The 13,175-nt window shown below is 48.1% G+C and overlaps 1 protein-coding gene across 4 annotated transcripts in view; it reads left to right on the forward strand.

Annotated features, from left to right (window-relative positions):
* The window catches only part of ASTN2 (astrotactin 2), a 331,851-nt gene that overhangs the window by 292,852 nt on the left and 25,824 nt on the right, over positions 1-13,175 (forward strand). For all 4 annotated transcript variants that reach the window (XM_061476701.1, XM_061476705.1, XM_061476702.1 and 1 more), the window contains one exon: positions 5,845-5,986. In XM_061476701.1, the coding sequence (XP_061332685.1) occupies positions 5,845-5,986 (142 nt within the window). The remainder of the gene's footprint in view (positions 1-5,844; positions 5,987-13,175) is intronic.

The raw sequence follows: 13,175 nt of genomic DNA on the forward strand, positions 1-13,175 counted from the left end.
CAAGACAGACCATCTGCTGATGTAAATCGGAACAGCTCTGTCGCCTAAAGTTATGTTACACCAATTTAAATCAGCCCATCATCTCCAAGACAAACCACCTTTCACTGCTTTCCCCTATCAAGCACCAGCTCCAAAGCACATTAAACCCAGACACAGCCTTCTTGTGGAGGATTCACCCCGCAAGCCTGTGCTCCCCATCCAAATACCCAGTCCAGGCCTTCCTCTGAACCTCTTCTCCTTGGAGGCAGAGCCCTGGAGGAAGAGGAGGGTGGGATGAAGACCCCCAAAAGGTGACAGTCATGGAGGGCTGGGCATGCCATTTGTTTCCCCATTTCAGGAACCAAATCCTGGCAACAGAAAGTGGAGTAAGGTCTCTTTTTCCATCTGCTTCGCTGGCATTGCTCCGGAGGTCATTGTCAGGGACGGAGGTCCTCGCTGGGCCCCATCTGCCTTCCCCGGGCTCCCTCATTTATGCCCACTTGGGCCTCTGACATTCTACTCTGTTTTTCTTTCCTTGAAAATGGATCGGGAATTGGGAGCCGCTGCGCAGGAACGCGCCTGTTCCCCATTACAGCTCCACCGGGGCTGTAACACGATCGTGCCTGCTCCATACCCACACAGATATTTATTTATCCATACAGGCTTTCTCCTTGTTTTCATTAAGTTAGGCAGAAAAGGTTAATCTTTCTTCTGCTAAAGCTTCAAAACCAATCAAGCTAAATAAAATATGATTTCTTTCATTTCTTTTTTAAAGGACACTCTCTCTCTCTCTCTGATTTTTTTCCCCCTTTAAGTACCAGAATGAGGTCACAGACAGAGATGCCACAAGAGTAAATTGAAAACAGGTTGAAAAAAAGCAAAAGGGAGAAAGATGGGGAGAGAAAACCACAATCAGAAGAAAGTGACTGGTAACGTTGCAAGGTTGGTTTCACCCAGGCTAGTAAAGAAGATGTCAAGACAGAGACATTGGTGCCTTCCTACTTTTCCCTTTCTGTTCTTTCTAGGAATCTCAGAGGTGAATTGCAGCAGGGAGGTCTCTCATCTTCATTTCCACTTTGGGTTGCACTGAGTTATGTCTGTGCCACTCAGCACCCAGACATGAGCTGAAGGTGTGGGAATGCCTGTAGAGAGAGGGCTTCCTTTTGCTCCTCTAATTTCCTGGAGGCTCCTGGTCTTGGTCTCTGGTTTAGTCTATAACTCCTGTTGTCTTCAGTGAGGTGGTTGATGGTTAATTCATCCTGCCCGCTGGTCGCAGCCACTGGCACTGGCAATGCTCACAATGGAAGGACTGAGGCAGACTAAGACTGTTGGATGCTGCGAGCGAGTGGTCTGAGCCTGCTCCCACCCATTATCATTCCTCAGTCCCCACTCCTGACCATCTGAACCTCCCGTCACTAGATATGTGCTCATTCAAGAGCAGATTAACAGCTCAACCTTGCAGGCAGGCAGCTGAGTAAGGGATGTCCTTCTCCAGACCAGGCATTGAGTTCAGTTCCCAGATGAGTATCTGAGAGCCATCACCGGTGGATGACCTATATACCTCACTGTGACCAGAAGTTTGCAAAGCTTCATGAAATGGGATTAGCCCATCCCACCCCACTGCAATATCTGCTGTTATTTTCCTCCGGTTTAGGGCAAGCTCTGACCCACACAAACACCAGCATCAGCGTAAAGATGCATGTTTACAAAACCAAAGAGGATGCTTGCCAAACTCCACAGTATGTGTGCAGAAGAGGATGAGGCAGTAGCGAGAGAGTTGCACTAGAGACAGAAGGAAAACGCTACCTGGAGGGAGCTGCATCTTCATCATCATCAGTAGTAGAGCAGAGATTGATTTTCAGAAGCTACCCGGGGAACTGAATGGTTTGGGGCAGACCAGCACTGGGAAGGCAGCGGTATGGAAAGTTTCTTGCAGAGATTTGATGTGCAGTTGGGAGTATCAGCATCCCATTGCTGAGCACAATTGCTCTGTTACCAGTATGCAGCAAGTGGCATCTTTTGCTCTGTGCACAGCACTTACCACAGTGATGCTTGAGCTCTGGTCTGGATTTTTCACTACTGAGAAGTGAACACAGGTGAGGGATCCTCACAGGAGCTGGTCATTTTTCCTTGATATCTGTAACAGCTTGTTGCTTTATTTAGTGTGACATCAATTATTTATTACTATTAATGAAGGACACAGATGGCTGTCTGGTCAATAAAATATCTTCTACTCCACAGAGATGATCTATTTAGCTATCATTTACTCTGCAGAGAACCTTTGGATTCTTTCTGAAATTTAATAACACAAGCAAAGATACCAATCTACAAGGTTTGTGCTTCAGTGCTGCTTGGGGAGGCTGAAATCCTTCTTTATATTTGCTGGCAGGCTGTGTGCGAACACAAGTCCAGATGGGAAAGAGAAGCCCCTTTGCTTTCCAGCACTTATCCATATAATCCCCTTTATAAAGTGATCAAACTCCTTCTTAAAAGCTAGTTATGTTATTTGCCCTTCTCAGGAGTAGCCTGTTTATTCATATCCAATTTACCTTCTCTTGCCATTACTGCCCATTAGCCTAAATATTTCTTTTCCATCTGAGTGCCTGCCCTGTAGATGTATTAACAGGTTTATGTATCTCCACTTGGTCGTTTTATGTCTCTCCTTGCATAGTAAACTTGTCCTTTTTGTTACTTCCTTGTGAAGCCTTCTCTCCTGCTTTCCCCATGCCTTGTTCTTAAGCACAGATGAGCAATGTCACATACTGAGCTCTCACCATGGCCTTGTGCAGTTAGGTTGGTATTCCTCTATTGCTACATCCCAAGACCACTTTTCCTTGGTAGGACAACATTAGTGCTCCATTACCCTCTGTAATGCCAGCAAAAGCACTCATTGCCTTAGTGACATTCCAGTGAGTAGGATCCAGTCTAAATCTAGGGAATAACTTGTTTTCTGGCCCTGGAGAAGGCTTAGGAAATTTCTCTCAGAGCTCCATGGACTGAACAACAGCCTCTTACTTCTTTTGTGCAAGATGTTGCTGTGTGCTCTGCTTCACCCAGGGGAGAGCACAGCAAAGCAGCTCCCCACGTTCACTGTGGGTTGACAGCTCTGGGCAGTCCGTTTGTCCCTGGGACATCCTTTACCCACTCCATCTTTGCTCCATGGTCTGCGCAGTCTGGCACAGCCAGCAACCTCACTGCTGCTTATACAGGTGCAGAAAGACTCCCAGCCTTGGGGCTGAGGTTTCAGCACCTTTGCTAGCATCTGTTTTGCTATTTTCATAACAACCTCTTTGCTTTGGCTTGATTGTAGCAGGTCCAATGAGAGGGGAAAGTTCCCCAGAGGCTCAGGGTTGAACACTAAACACCATCTTGCCATAAGGATTTTATTGCAAGGGTTTTGGCTTAACCCAAGCTGACACTGTGTTGGTGGACACTGAGAGCTCCATTTCCTTGCATGCAGGGGGACAGCAGTGCAACAATCTGTGCAGGTTTGGTCCATGGCAAACCACTGTGTGATGGAGCTGCCGCTGTGTTTCCGGGCAGTGCTCACTGCAGCGCTGTTCCCCTCAAAGCTGCACAGGAGGACCATGAAAGATGAGCACTCAGAAGGTAGTGGGTGCCTTACAGAGTTAGCGCTGCAGTTGTAATACACTCTTAAAGTCACTGGTTGAACATGACATTTTCCACCCCCTTTTCAGTCCTCTGCAAGTCCAGTTCCACCCTCTGCACTCCCTGTCTCAACCCTGTGTTTTTCTCTCCTGTCCCATCTCTTCTGCTCCCTGGCACAGATGTCCTGACTGATACTCCTGGTATCCATGCACTGCCAGTCCAAATCTCCACTTGGTCTTGTCCAGTTGCTCATCATGGTCTCTCTGCTCAGCTTTTCCCTTTCCTACCTCTCACTGGCTGCTTCTCAACCCTGAGTGCTCTGGAGGAAGGTGTGAGATCCCACAGCAGGCCCCTATGGGATGATGTTCCCCCTGTGAAGTCTCCTCCTGGTCAGAAGAGAGGTTTCTTGTGGTCTGAAGAGGCTTAAGAGTTCTAGTTCCAGTTCAGCAGCACAGTCTGGTCCTTTGTTATGTGTTTGTGATTCATCTGGTTTGTAAGTCACGGTAGTGTCTGTTCTCAATGACTTCTGGTGACAGGGAGTTCCCCAGTCCAGCCCAACATCATATGAAAAGGGATGGTAATGAAAGTTGGAAATGAGCAATAGGGTTCTGTTTGTTTGTTTAAACCATAAACCCAGACCTAAGGGGCTTGCTCAAGGCCATTCAGTACTCATGACTTCCAAGCAGTGATTTACCATTGCCAACCCAACCTGCCCATTGAGTTGACTTGGGATTTGGTATGGACCATGGCTGGGAATTGGGTTAAACTACAGAGACTGGTGACAGAGTTGCCTGAAAAAAAAACCAAAAAGTTTGGAAAGAACAAGTCATGCTGGGAGCATTAAAATGAATAATTAAGGCTTGGATTCCTTTAGGGAGGAAAAGAATTTATTGCTGCTCTTTTCTCTAGCCAAGGGGGACATTTGTTACTGAGTTGTGTATTTTGAGACAAGACTCCAATGTGGTTTGGAGGGGCTGGGGAGGAGGGGATTTCTTCTTCTACCTGGGTAATCCAGCCACACAGTGAGACCTTCTGGGCTGGTTATAGCACTGGGTTATTTCTTAGGGTCTATAGCAAGAAATTGTGCTTCATTTCAGTCATCCTCAGTCACTTTTGCTCTTAGGAATATGAAGTGCTGAGAAGGGAATTCTCCTCCTCACTTTGCTGTGGTGTCTTGACATTTACATATGCACAAGGTACCTGGCACGGCAATCTGCATCCAGGTTTGCTTATACCAGCACAACTCCATCAGGTGCAACAGCCCTTTCTCCGATTCCCATCAGTGGGAATGGGGGCACAACCAGGGCAGCTGCTCGGGCTTTTTTCACTGCTTGAGACCTTGGGCTTTCAGTTCCATTGATGTAAAATGGGAATTGAATGCAATGAGCTCTAACTGATAGACAACCTGCCCACTGCAAGGAGACAGGTTGCACGGCAGTGGATAATCATGCCCCAAAAGCGTAATAAATGGAGCGTTTTCAGTTTCAGCTGGGTCATGATCTAAGTGTTTAATAAGCTTTAAAAACCAGAAGACCAAGGGAAAAAAAAAAAAAAAAAAGTTTTTTCATCATTTTTAATTAGGATTTTTTTTTTTTTCTTCAAAAGCTTGTAAAGGAGCAATGTGTTCCTGAGCACAGCTGAAGGAGCTCCAGTCAGAGCTCCAGGAGCTGGCAGGGTGCATAGGAAAGGGAATGCAAAGCTCCTGATTTTCATTGAATAAAAATAAAACACACAAGAAAAGCCCCAGCGCGTTGAGAGAAATTCCATCCAAGCTCTAAAACTGTCTCTTTCCTGATAATCTAACGCAGCAGAAATACATATCACTGTCACAGGTGATTATTGACAAAGGCCGTGTTCCCCTTAAGAACTGACTGCAGATGAACTCCCTACTAGGAGAGCCTTATTTATCCAGGCTTCCAGCTCTCCTGGGGACCCGCAGCCCATCCTTGGATGGTGGTCCCCCATGTGGAGCTTGCAGGGAGTCTACATGTTGCCTGGATGCTCTGTGAGTGCACCTTCCACTGTCCAAGCACTGACTTTGCAGGTTTCTCCAGTGGGTCCATATCAGCTGATGGCCCCAGTGTTTTCTACTTTGCTTTGTCCATAGGTGACACACTCCATATAGATTTGGGGCCATTCCTACCACAGCTAGAGTGTGTTGATTGCCTGTCCTATGTAGAGGTGTTCCTACAGTGGTTTTCAAATGGTCAGCAATAATCTTGTACCTGTACTGATGCTCATCTCTTTGCTCTCCAGGAGAATCCCTGAGCTTCGCGGATGATTTGCTTTCTGGCCTTGCAACATCCTGTGTGGCAGCGGGTAGGAGCCATGGAGATGTCCCTGAAACCAGCATCTATTCAGTCATTTTCAAGTGCCTGGAACCAGATGGTCTCTACAAGTAAGGAGAGGCACGTGGGGAGGTGCTGGGGGCAAGGAGGGGTCTCCAATGCTATTATTGTGACTGACTTGTTTGGTCAATGCTATGTTGCACCAGATGATGAGACTCTTGCTTTGGGCTGTTGGAATGGAAAACCAGGTGTATAGCACTTGGAGGCACTGGGAGTCTGAGGGAATAAGTGGAATAACTCACATATTTCAGTCTTCTTCCATGCCTCATGGATAGGGTTATGTGTCATGGATGAGCTGAGCTGACGTGGTCAGATTGAAGCAAGTTGTCAAATGCCTGATGGACTGAAATAGCCAGATGTCAGAAGTGTGGTAGGTGATGTTTCTGGAAGTTGCTGTTTATATCAGGATACATACAGCAGATCAGAGAGACATCAAATCCATCTCCCCACCACCCAGTTACTTCTGCAGGGATGGTGGCCACCCTTGTGCTGATGTTCTTGTGTCTTCTGAGATGTTCTTTGAGCACATGTGATTGGCTTTTCTATGTGAATCCTGTGGAGCAATTAGTGTCCAAAGCCAAGGGGTAATTTCAGGGTCTGGATGTTAACTTCTCCTTCAGTATTGTTTAGAGGGAGAAAGAAACAGAGAAAAAAAGGCAAGGAGACAGAGGAGAGACAAAGTAAGCAAGAGAGAAACACCCAGGGCTTAATGTCAGAGGGACTGTAATAATTAAAATGCATTTTGTAGCAAGTAATGAAACTTTTTATGGGACCACAAAAGCATTTAAAACGAGAGCTGGCAAATGGTCTGTCAACGAGAACTTTTAAAGATCTTGATTAATACTTTCCCTTTGCCTCCCCCTCCACCACCTCCCCAGTTCAGTATGTTGACAGCCTCTGAAGAAGGAGAAGCTTTTATTGCGCATCTCTTGAGTGGGGCTGTGTCAGGAGCATCTCCAAGCGATACCTCTTGCCATTGAATGGGTTTAGATGTTTTCTTGTTAAATATACATAATGCATCAATATAACTATTAGTATCTATGTGAACCGGGCTGCTCAGAAAAGGTGCCAGGGGGAGGCTGGAGCAACCACAGTTTGCTATCAACCCACCACCCATAAACTCAGCTGGTTGTGGGCTCTCAGCCTTTTGGCTGCTGAGGGCACTGGATGAGGGAAGAGCCACTGGGTTTGATAGGGAGGCTGCTGCCAAGGTGAATGCACGGAGTTGGGAGCCAGAAGGTCTGGCTCTTGGACAGCCTGGGCTGCCAAATCATCTTCTCCATCTGCCAGGCAGGGATAATTGCACTCACCCATTGCTTTAGGGACTCTGGGATCTAATTCCTGATGTCTGCAAAGGGCTGGGAGAGCCTTGGGTGGAAGGCGGAAAGCTTTGTCCAGGGTTTTGTCATCCCTTTGGTCCAAGCCAGGCTTCTGCTTTGCAGTCATGAGGCACATTGCCGCGGAGGTGGTAAGCAGAGTCGGTGATGCCCCATGTTCTGGGGGTGGCTGTGGGCAGCTCCTGCTCTCTGTGGGTGCATCTGGGTGTGGGACTGTAGCTTCCATGGGCAGCTGTGGCTGCAGGCAGCAGTCCCCTGGCATCGAGGAGCTTTGGACCACATCCTTGTGTGGGGACAGGCCCTAGGGTAGCGCACAGTGCTGGCTCCATCCAGCAGCTAATGCTTAGGAGGGCTTGGCACACCATTCCCAGGGCTGTGCATGCTTAAGTGCACATATGTGGACACATACATATGGATAAATGTCCATGTTGGCACTTGTGGGGCATGGACCCACACTCCTGGTCATCGTATTTATGTGCATCAATATGATGTGCATCAATATCAAACGTGCGTGCCCCAGCACACCTGCATGGACTGATACACGTGTCTAATGCATTGCCATGGATGCATGCAGATCCAGCACACACACACACGCGTTTGCTCCAACCTGGGACCTAACCAGCACGTGTTTATTTAGCATGTGCGCATTCTCAGATACATAGGCACACACATTAAATATTCCTCTGCTCAGATGTCCACACAGTTGCAACACAGCATGAAGAAAGCCAGAACAGTGAAATGTGAGGCTAACACTCTGTTCCGAGCCCGCGCAGACGGAACAACAACAGAAACAGAGGCACGGGGTCATTGCTTAAATTGAATTTCTTCTGCTTGTTTCATTTGTTTCTGTGGAAAAACAGCTATCTTGGAAGGCTCTGGCCTGGGTATAATCCTGATTATAGCCACTCAGCAGGGACCTGTGCTTTTCTCTAGGCTGTTGGGTGAGCACACAGGATGCAGCATCAGAGCTCTCCAAAAGCAAATGCTTTTGCTTGTTTCGTAGTCTGAGGGTGTCATGTAAACTGAGAGAGGGGACTCTTGAGATCATGGAAGTCTCTTCTGCTCTGTAAATGTGTTGGACATCCTGTCCCTTTTCTTTTGTAGTACCTACGGCAATTACACCCTGTTGTTGACCATTTATTTGGAGTCTTACCAGCCTGAGATCAAAGCTGAGCTTGAGTATGAAAAACAAAACCAAGAAATGCTCTAGAAGCAAATAAATAAACAGAGCGTGATTGATTCCTCTGCTTTTGAGACTTCTGAAATTTCAAAACATAAACTAACAAAAGGAGAACTAATTCCTTTGTCCTTTGCAATTGCAGTCTGATGAAAATCTATTGCCTGTCATCTCTTTTCTTGCCCTTGCCTGTGGTATGTCAGGGTTGGGATGCTAGTCCCTGCACAGAGGGCTTTCAGAGGGAAAGTGGTTCATGTCAGCGAAGATGGGTACCACAGGTTCATGTACACGTGTGGACACTGCTGCTGGTCTGTCACAGGGCCCATGCGTGGGGATCCATGCTGCAGCCATGTGCATGCACTTGGGTACCCGGACACAGGGACACTGAAGATGGTCCTCGAAGACTGGTGAGTTTGATTTAAGCTCTTAAAAACCAAAAGTCTTTAATTCTTGCAAAGTGCATCACAGGAGAGGGGATTATTCTCCCCTGAGATGCTAGACCAGAGCAAGCTGTCAAGCTTCCTCCCAGGTGGATCTGGACGAGGATGGGGTGAGGAGGGCAGAGGGAGAGATATCTGTGTGTCTGTTAGGTGCTTGTCTTACATGGACAAGCCAGCGTGGGCAGCATTTAATGCCAATCAGACTGATGGTTTGCTGTGACAGGGAACTTGTGATGCAGCAAGCACCAAACCCCAGTCAAGAGAAAGGGCTCTGGCTTGTCTCAGAGGTCTGAGGACTGAGCTTACATAGCTCAGCACCCTACGAACCCAACCAGTCTCTTCACTGTAGAGACAGGAGCTTCCCTTGTGCATCCCACAGCCTCCCTGAGCCTTCAGCCCAGCTCATCCATCTCAGTTTCTCATCCCATCATTCCATGAGTGCCTGGGGATGTCTCTTCCCTGGGCTGTACCTGCTCAGCTGCTGGAAAGCAGCTCTGCCAGCCCAGCACGTTTCTTTCAGATACATGAGGAGACACCAAGCATCCCTCAGCCAAAAAGGGAAATTCTGGAGAGGGAAATGAAACCCCCTCGTGCTTCTCAATGGAGCTGCAGTGCAAACACACCAACTTCTTCCCCATGCCACAGATACTATAATTATAGATTAGATTAAATCCTAATGTTTCACTTTATTTACATTCCTGACTTAGCCTATTCATTTCCAGTGTTTGTGCCAAGAATCAGCACAAAATTTACTGGAAATAATATGAAAGTCATCAGGATCCCTTCCAGAGCCTTTCCTTGGAGTGCGTTCACGTGCTGAGAAGGAGCCTCCACTTTGTATTCCCTTTGCTGGCTCAGACAGGGTTTCCCCAGGGGGATCCTGAACCAGCCCAATGCCTATGGCTGGGAGAGTGTTCCAGGAGTGCTGGAAAGGTGGAAACCCCTTCTTAGGGGATGAAGGTAAGGCACCGCCATTGGATAGAAGGGGATACAGTTAGACTTCAGAATGACGGCACAAGGCTCCCGTCCACAGCAACGACCCACCAAAACGTGCCTGGCCAACGTGACCCCATGTAGAGCCTGAAGGCCACCTCCAGCATGGCCAGGCTTAGCCTCTGCCATCATGTGCTGCCTAACGGTGAATATACCTTTGTTTTAGGTGAGCTTGAGGAAAGAGGCAAAGGTGTTGAGTAGGGGGAGCCCATCATAGCATGGAGAGACAGTGACTGCAACTCAGCAAGCTGAATGTGCTGAAGGAGCTGGCCCAGAGCAAGGCTGATTAATGTTGACTGACCTCTGCCTTGCGCATAGCTGGGATAAAGAGTGGAATGGAAACCTTTGGTGCTCAAGACTGTGCTAATGCTGGCAGCAGTCCCCCTGCTCCTTATATGATACTAATTGTTATTGTTGGTCTTCTGTCAGGAAGACACATGAATGAGCACTGGAGCAATTGGAGACAGATCCCAAATAGCTCAGTGGCATGGGTTAAAACACATCTGTTACAGCCTTGGCTGAGTCCCCTGTGTGCACAGGAGCTGTGCTGCTTCATTGAATCCACCTCTTCTCTTCCACATGCTCTCCAGCTTCCTGAAGCTGAGTGGTGTATGGCTGTAGTTTCTTCTCAGGCATTCCTGGCTTGCGGAAGCTCAAACAAGGCAAGTCAGGAGTCAAACAAGTGTTTGCTAATCCTGGGGCTGTGCTTATCCTTCCTCAACAGCTTAAGGTTGCTTCAGAACCAAGCTGCCAAATGCTGGCTCAGATGAGTTGTTGTTTTTGCTGAAGTCGGTCCAGTACCGAGCTGTCTGGGCCCATGTGGGCTATGTGCACATCACTGCAGTGGAGGTGGATTGGCCCCATGAAGGATGGTCTGTACAGGGAGGTCAGGAGCTCAGCTGAAGAAGGAGAGAATCTCTCTTTCTGCTGATACTAAAGAAGTCCCATGCGTGGAACTTGAGGAAAGTTGGGCTCCTGTTGAAGTTTCCAGCATTAGGAATGTATGCGTGCAAAAGCCATAGAGAAGGCATTCACGCTCTCTTCATGTCAAGTCAAAGTGCTAGAGGTTCTTCCCAACTTCACCATTTACTCTATTAAGTGATCTAAGCAGATCACTTTGTCTCACTTTCATCTTTACTCTTTTCCCGTCCCTTTATCAGCTCAGGTTTTAAGCTTTCTCTCACTATCTCTGTACAGCCCAGCCTGAGTAAATGAGACCAGGGCCTCCGTGTGCTGCTCCAATGCTGCTACACCAACCATTTGCCATCACTCTTCTGAAAGTTGGGATTCTGCCTGAATCCACCTCCTGATCTGTTTCTGCCACCAGTATCCAGCCACCTGGGACAGATCTGGAGTCAGGAGGTGCCTTTCCAGTGACCTCAGTTGGAACCTGCTCCTCCTGTGTCTGCCAAGTGTATGAGCGTCTCTCTCCTTCTTGCTGGAAAGATCAGGTTATCCACCCCAAATTGTCTGTTTCTGCTCATACCTCATGCCACAAAGAGAAACAGAACAGCCTTTGTTACCTCCTGTGGCCAGCTCCACCCCACCCCTTCCTCAGGACATCCAGATTGAAATAACATCCTTGGGTTTGTCCTAAAACCTCCCAGTATCCGAACCCCAAACCTGGCTGGGCCCAGGCCCATTGGCTTTGCTCTTCTGTGATGGCTGGAGGAAGGCTGGCAGTGGGGGACTAAGGAGGAGGAGGCATGGACAGGTCATTGTATAGGGTGTTGCAGTGTGTGAATGTAGGATTCTTCCTGGAAATGGTAATGGGTGGAGAGGAGTTTGGCCTCTTCTTCTATTGGCAAATGGACCTTTGCAATTCCACCTTTTCCCTGTCACCAATTCCCCTGTCACCAACCCTTTACAGTTACAGACTTGGAGAGTATTCCTATTTCTGAGTGTGTAGAAACCTAATGCCACTAACACAGACCCGTCCAAGTCTTATCTCATTGAGTAATGGGAGAGATGCGATATAAATATCAACACTGGGCGTTGCTGGCTTCGGTTTGCTTCTAATCCAGGAAAAGCTGCACTGTACTACTGATTGGAGGCATTTGTTTTGTTCAGCAGTTCTCCATGGTATAGAGCACCTTTTTCCTGAAGGCTGGAAAGCTGGGGGCCGTGTTGGTTTGATTCTTACAGCGGGGTTTGATCCCTCTCCCCTTCCAGGACACAAGGAGTTCACTGCTCGCTGTGGGTGTTACTTTTATCTTGTAGGGAAGAAATGGGTCAGAAGAAGGGCAAATGGGTTTTGTTTTTCTTGGTCATATCCTAACTATAGAAACTGAGGCAGGGAGAGGTGATGTGACAGTGGGCTGGAGCTGAGCAGAGTCCAGGGATACCCTTGCTCGCACTTAGGAGTACTTAAGAGAATTGCTTTTCTGAACAGGGGGTTCAGCAGTACCTCCTGAACAAATGCCATCTCCTCTTCCTATCTTCATCATGCAGTCTGGGACCAGGTACCTGAGGGCGCACATGTGAAACCTGAGGCATGCCCTCAATGCTGCTGCCTCCCCTCTCTCTTGTTCTTTTTCTCTGTGTGTTGGTGGTTTTTTCCCCAGCAAAGCCAAATCGGGCAGCACAATGCCTTTCTTTGCACAGTACTGGAGACAGTGGGTGACGGTGCCACTTTGCCAGCCAGAGTTCCCCCTCTGTTGCCAAAGCACAAGCGAAGCTCCTGCTGCTCACATCACTTTGCAGGAGCGCTGCCTGCACCGGGGCTTTGACACCAAGAGGCAGTGTTACATTGCGTGTGCAGCTCCAGATCCTGCACGCAGCCGAAAACAAGCTCTGCCCATGCTGATCCTGGAATGTAAAATACGGGCAAGTGTGATGCAGAGGGATCCAAGCAGCCTGTGTGCAAGCCAGACCGAGCCAGATGCTGCACGGCCGTGTCCACTTGGCAGCCCCATGGCTTTACACCTGCCCTGCCAAACGAGAGGAGACCAAAGGGGGATCAGACGGGGTGAAGCCTGAGCACGCAGGGTTGGTTTGCAGCAGGGTTGGAGCTGGTGCCCTATTTAATACAGCTGTGATGATGTTTTCCTGCTCAAGTCCCATTAGGGTGATTGTGCCTTTGCCGTGTGTTGTTTTGTGGGTTGATAGCACTTATACACCCCAGGCAAGCTTTGTCTCTGTAAAATGATGGTTGGGTTTTCCACGTGTGGGTTCATGGGTCCCTAACCAGCACGTTCATGTTTGGGTTGGAAGTTTCTGTCTCCTTTGACAGTTTCCTTGCACTCAGTAGCAGCTCAGACTGATATTTGCAGACAAATCAAGTTTTTAATAG

This window comes from Pezoporus flaviventris, unplaced genomic scaffold, assembly GCF_033815535.1.
Source record: "Pezoporus flaviventris isolate CSIRO_AGI_PZ_B2104156 unplaced genomic scaffold, CSIRO_AGI_Pfla_v1 ptg000097l, whole genome shotgun sequence".
NCBI lineage: Eukaryota > Metazoa > Chordata > Aves > Psittaciformes > Psittacidae > Pezoporus > Pezoporus flaviventris.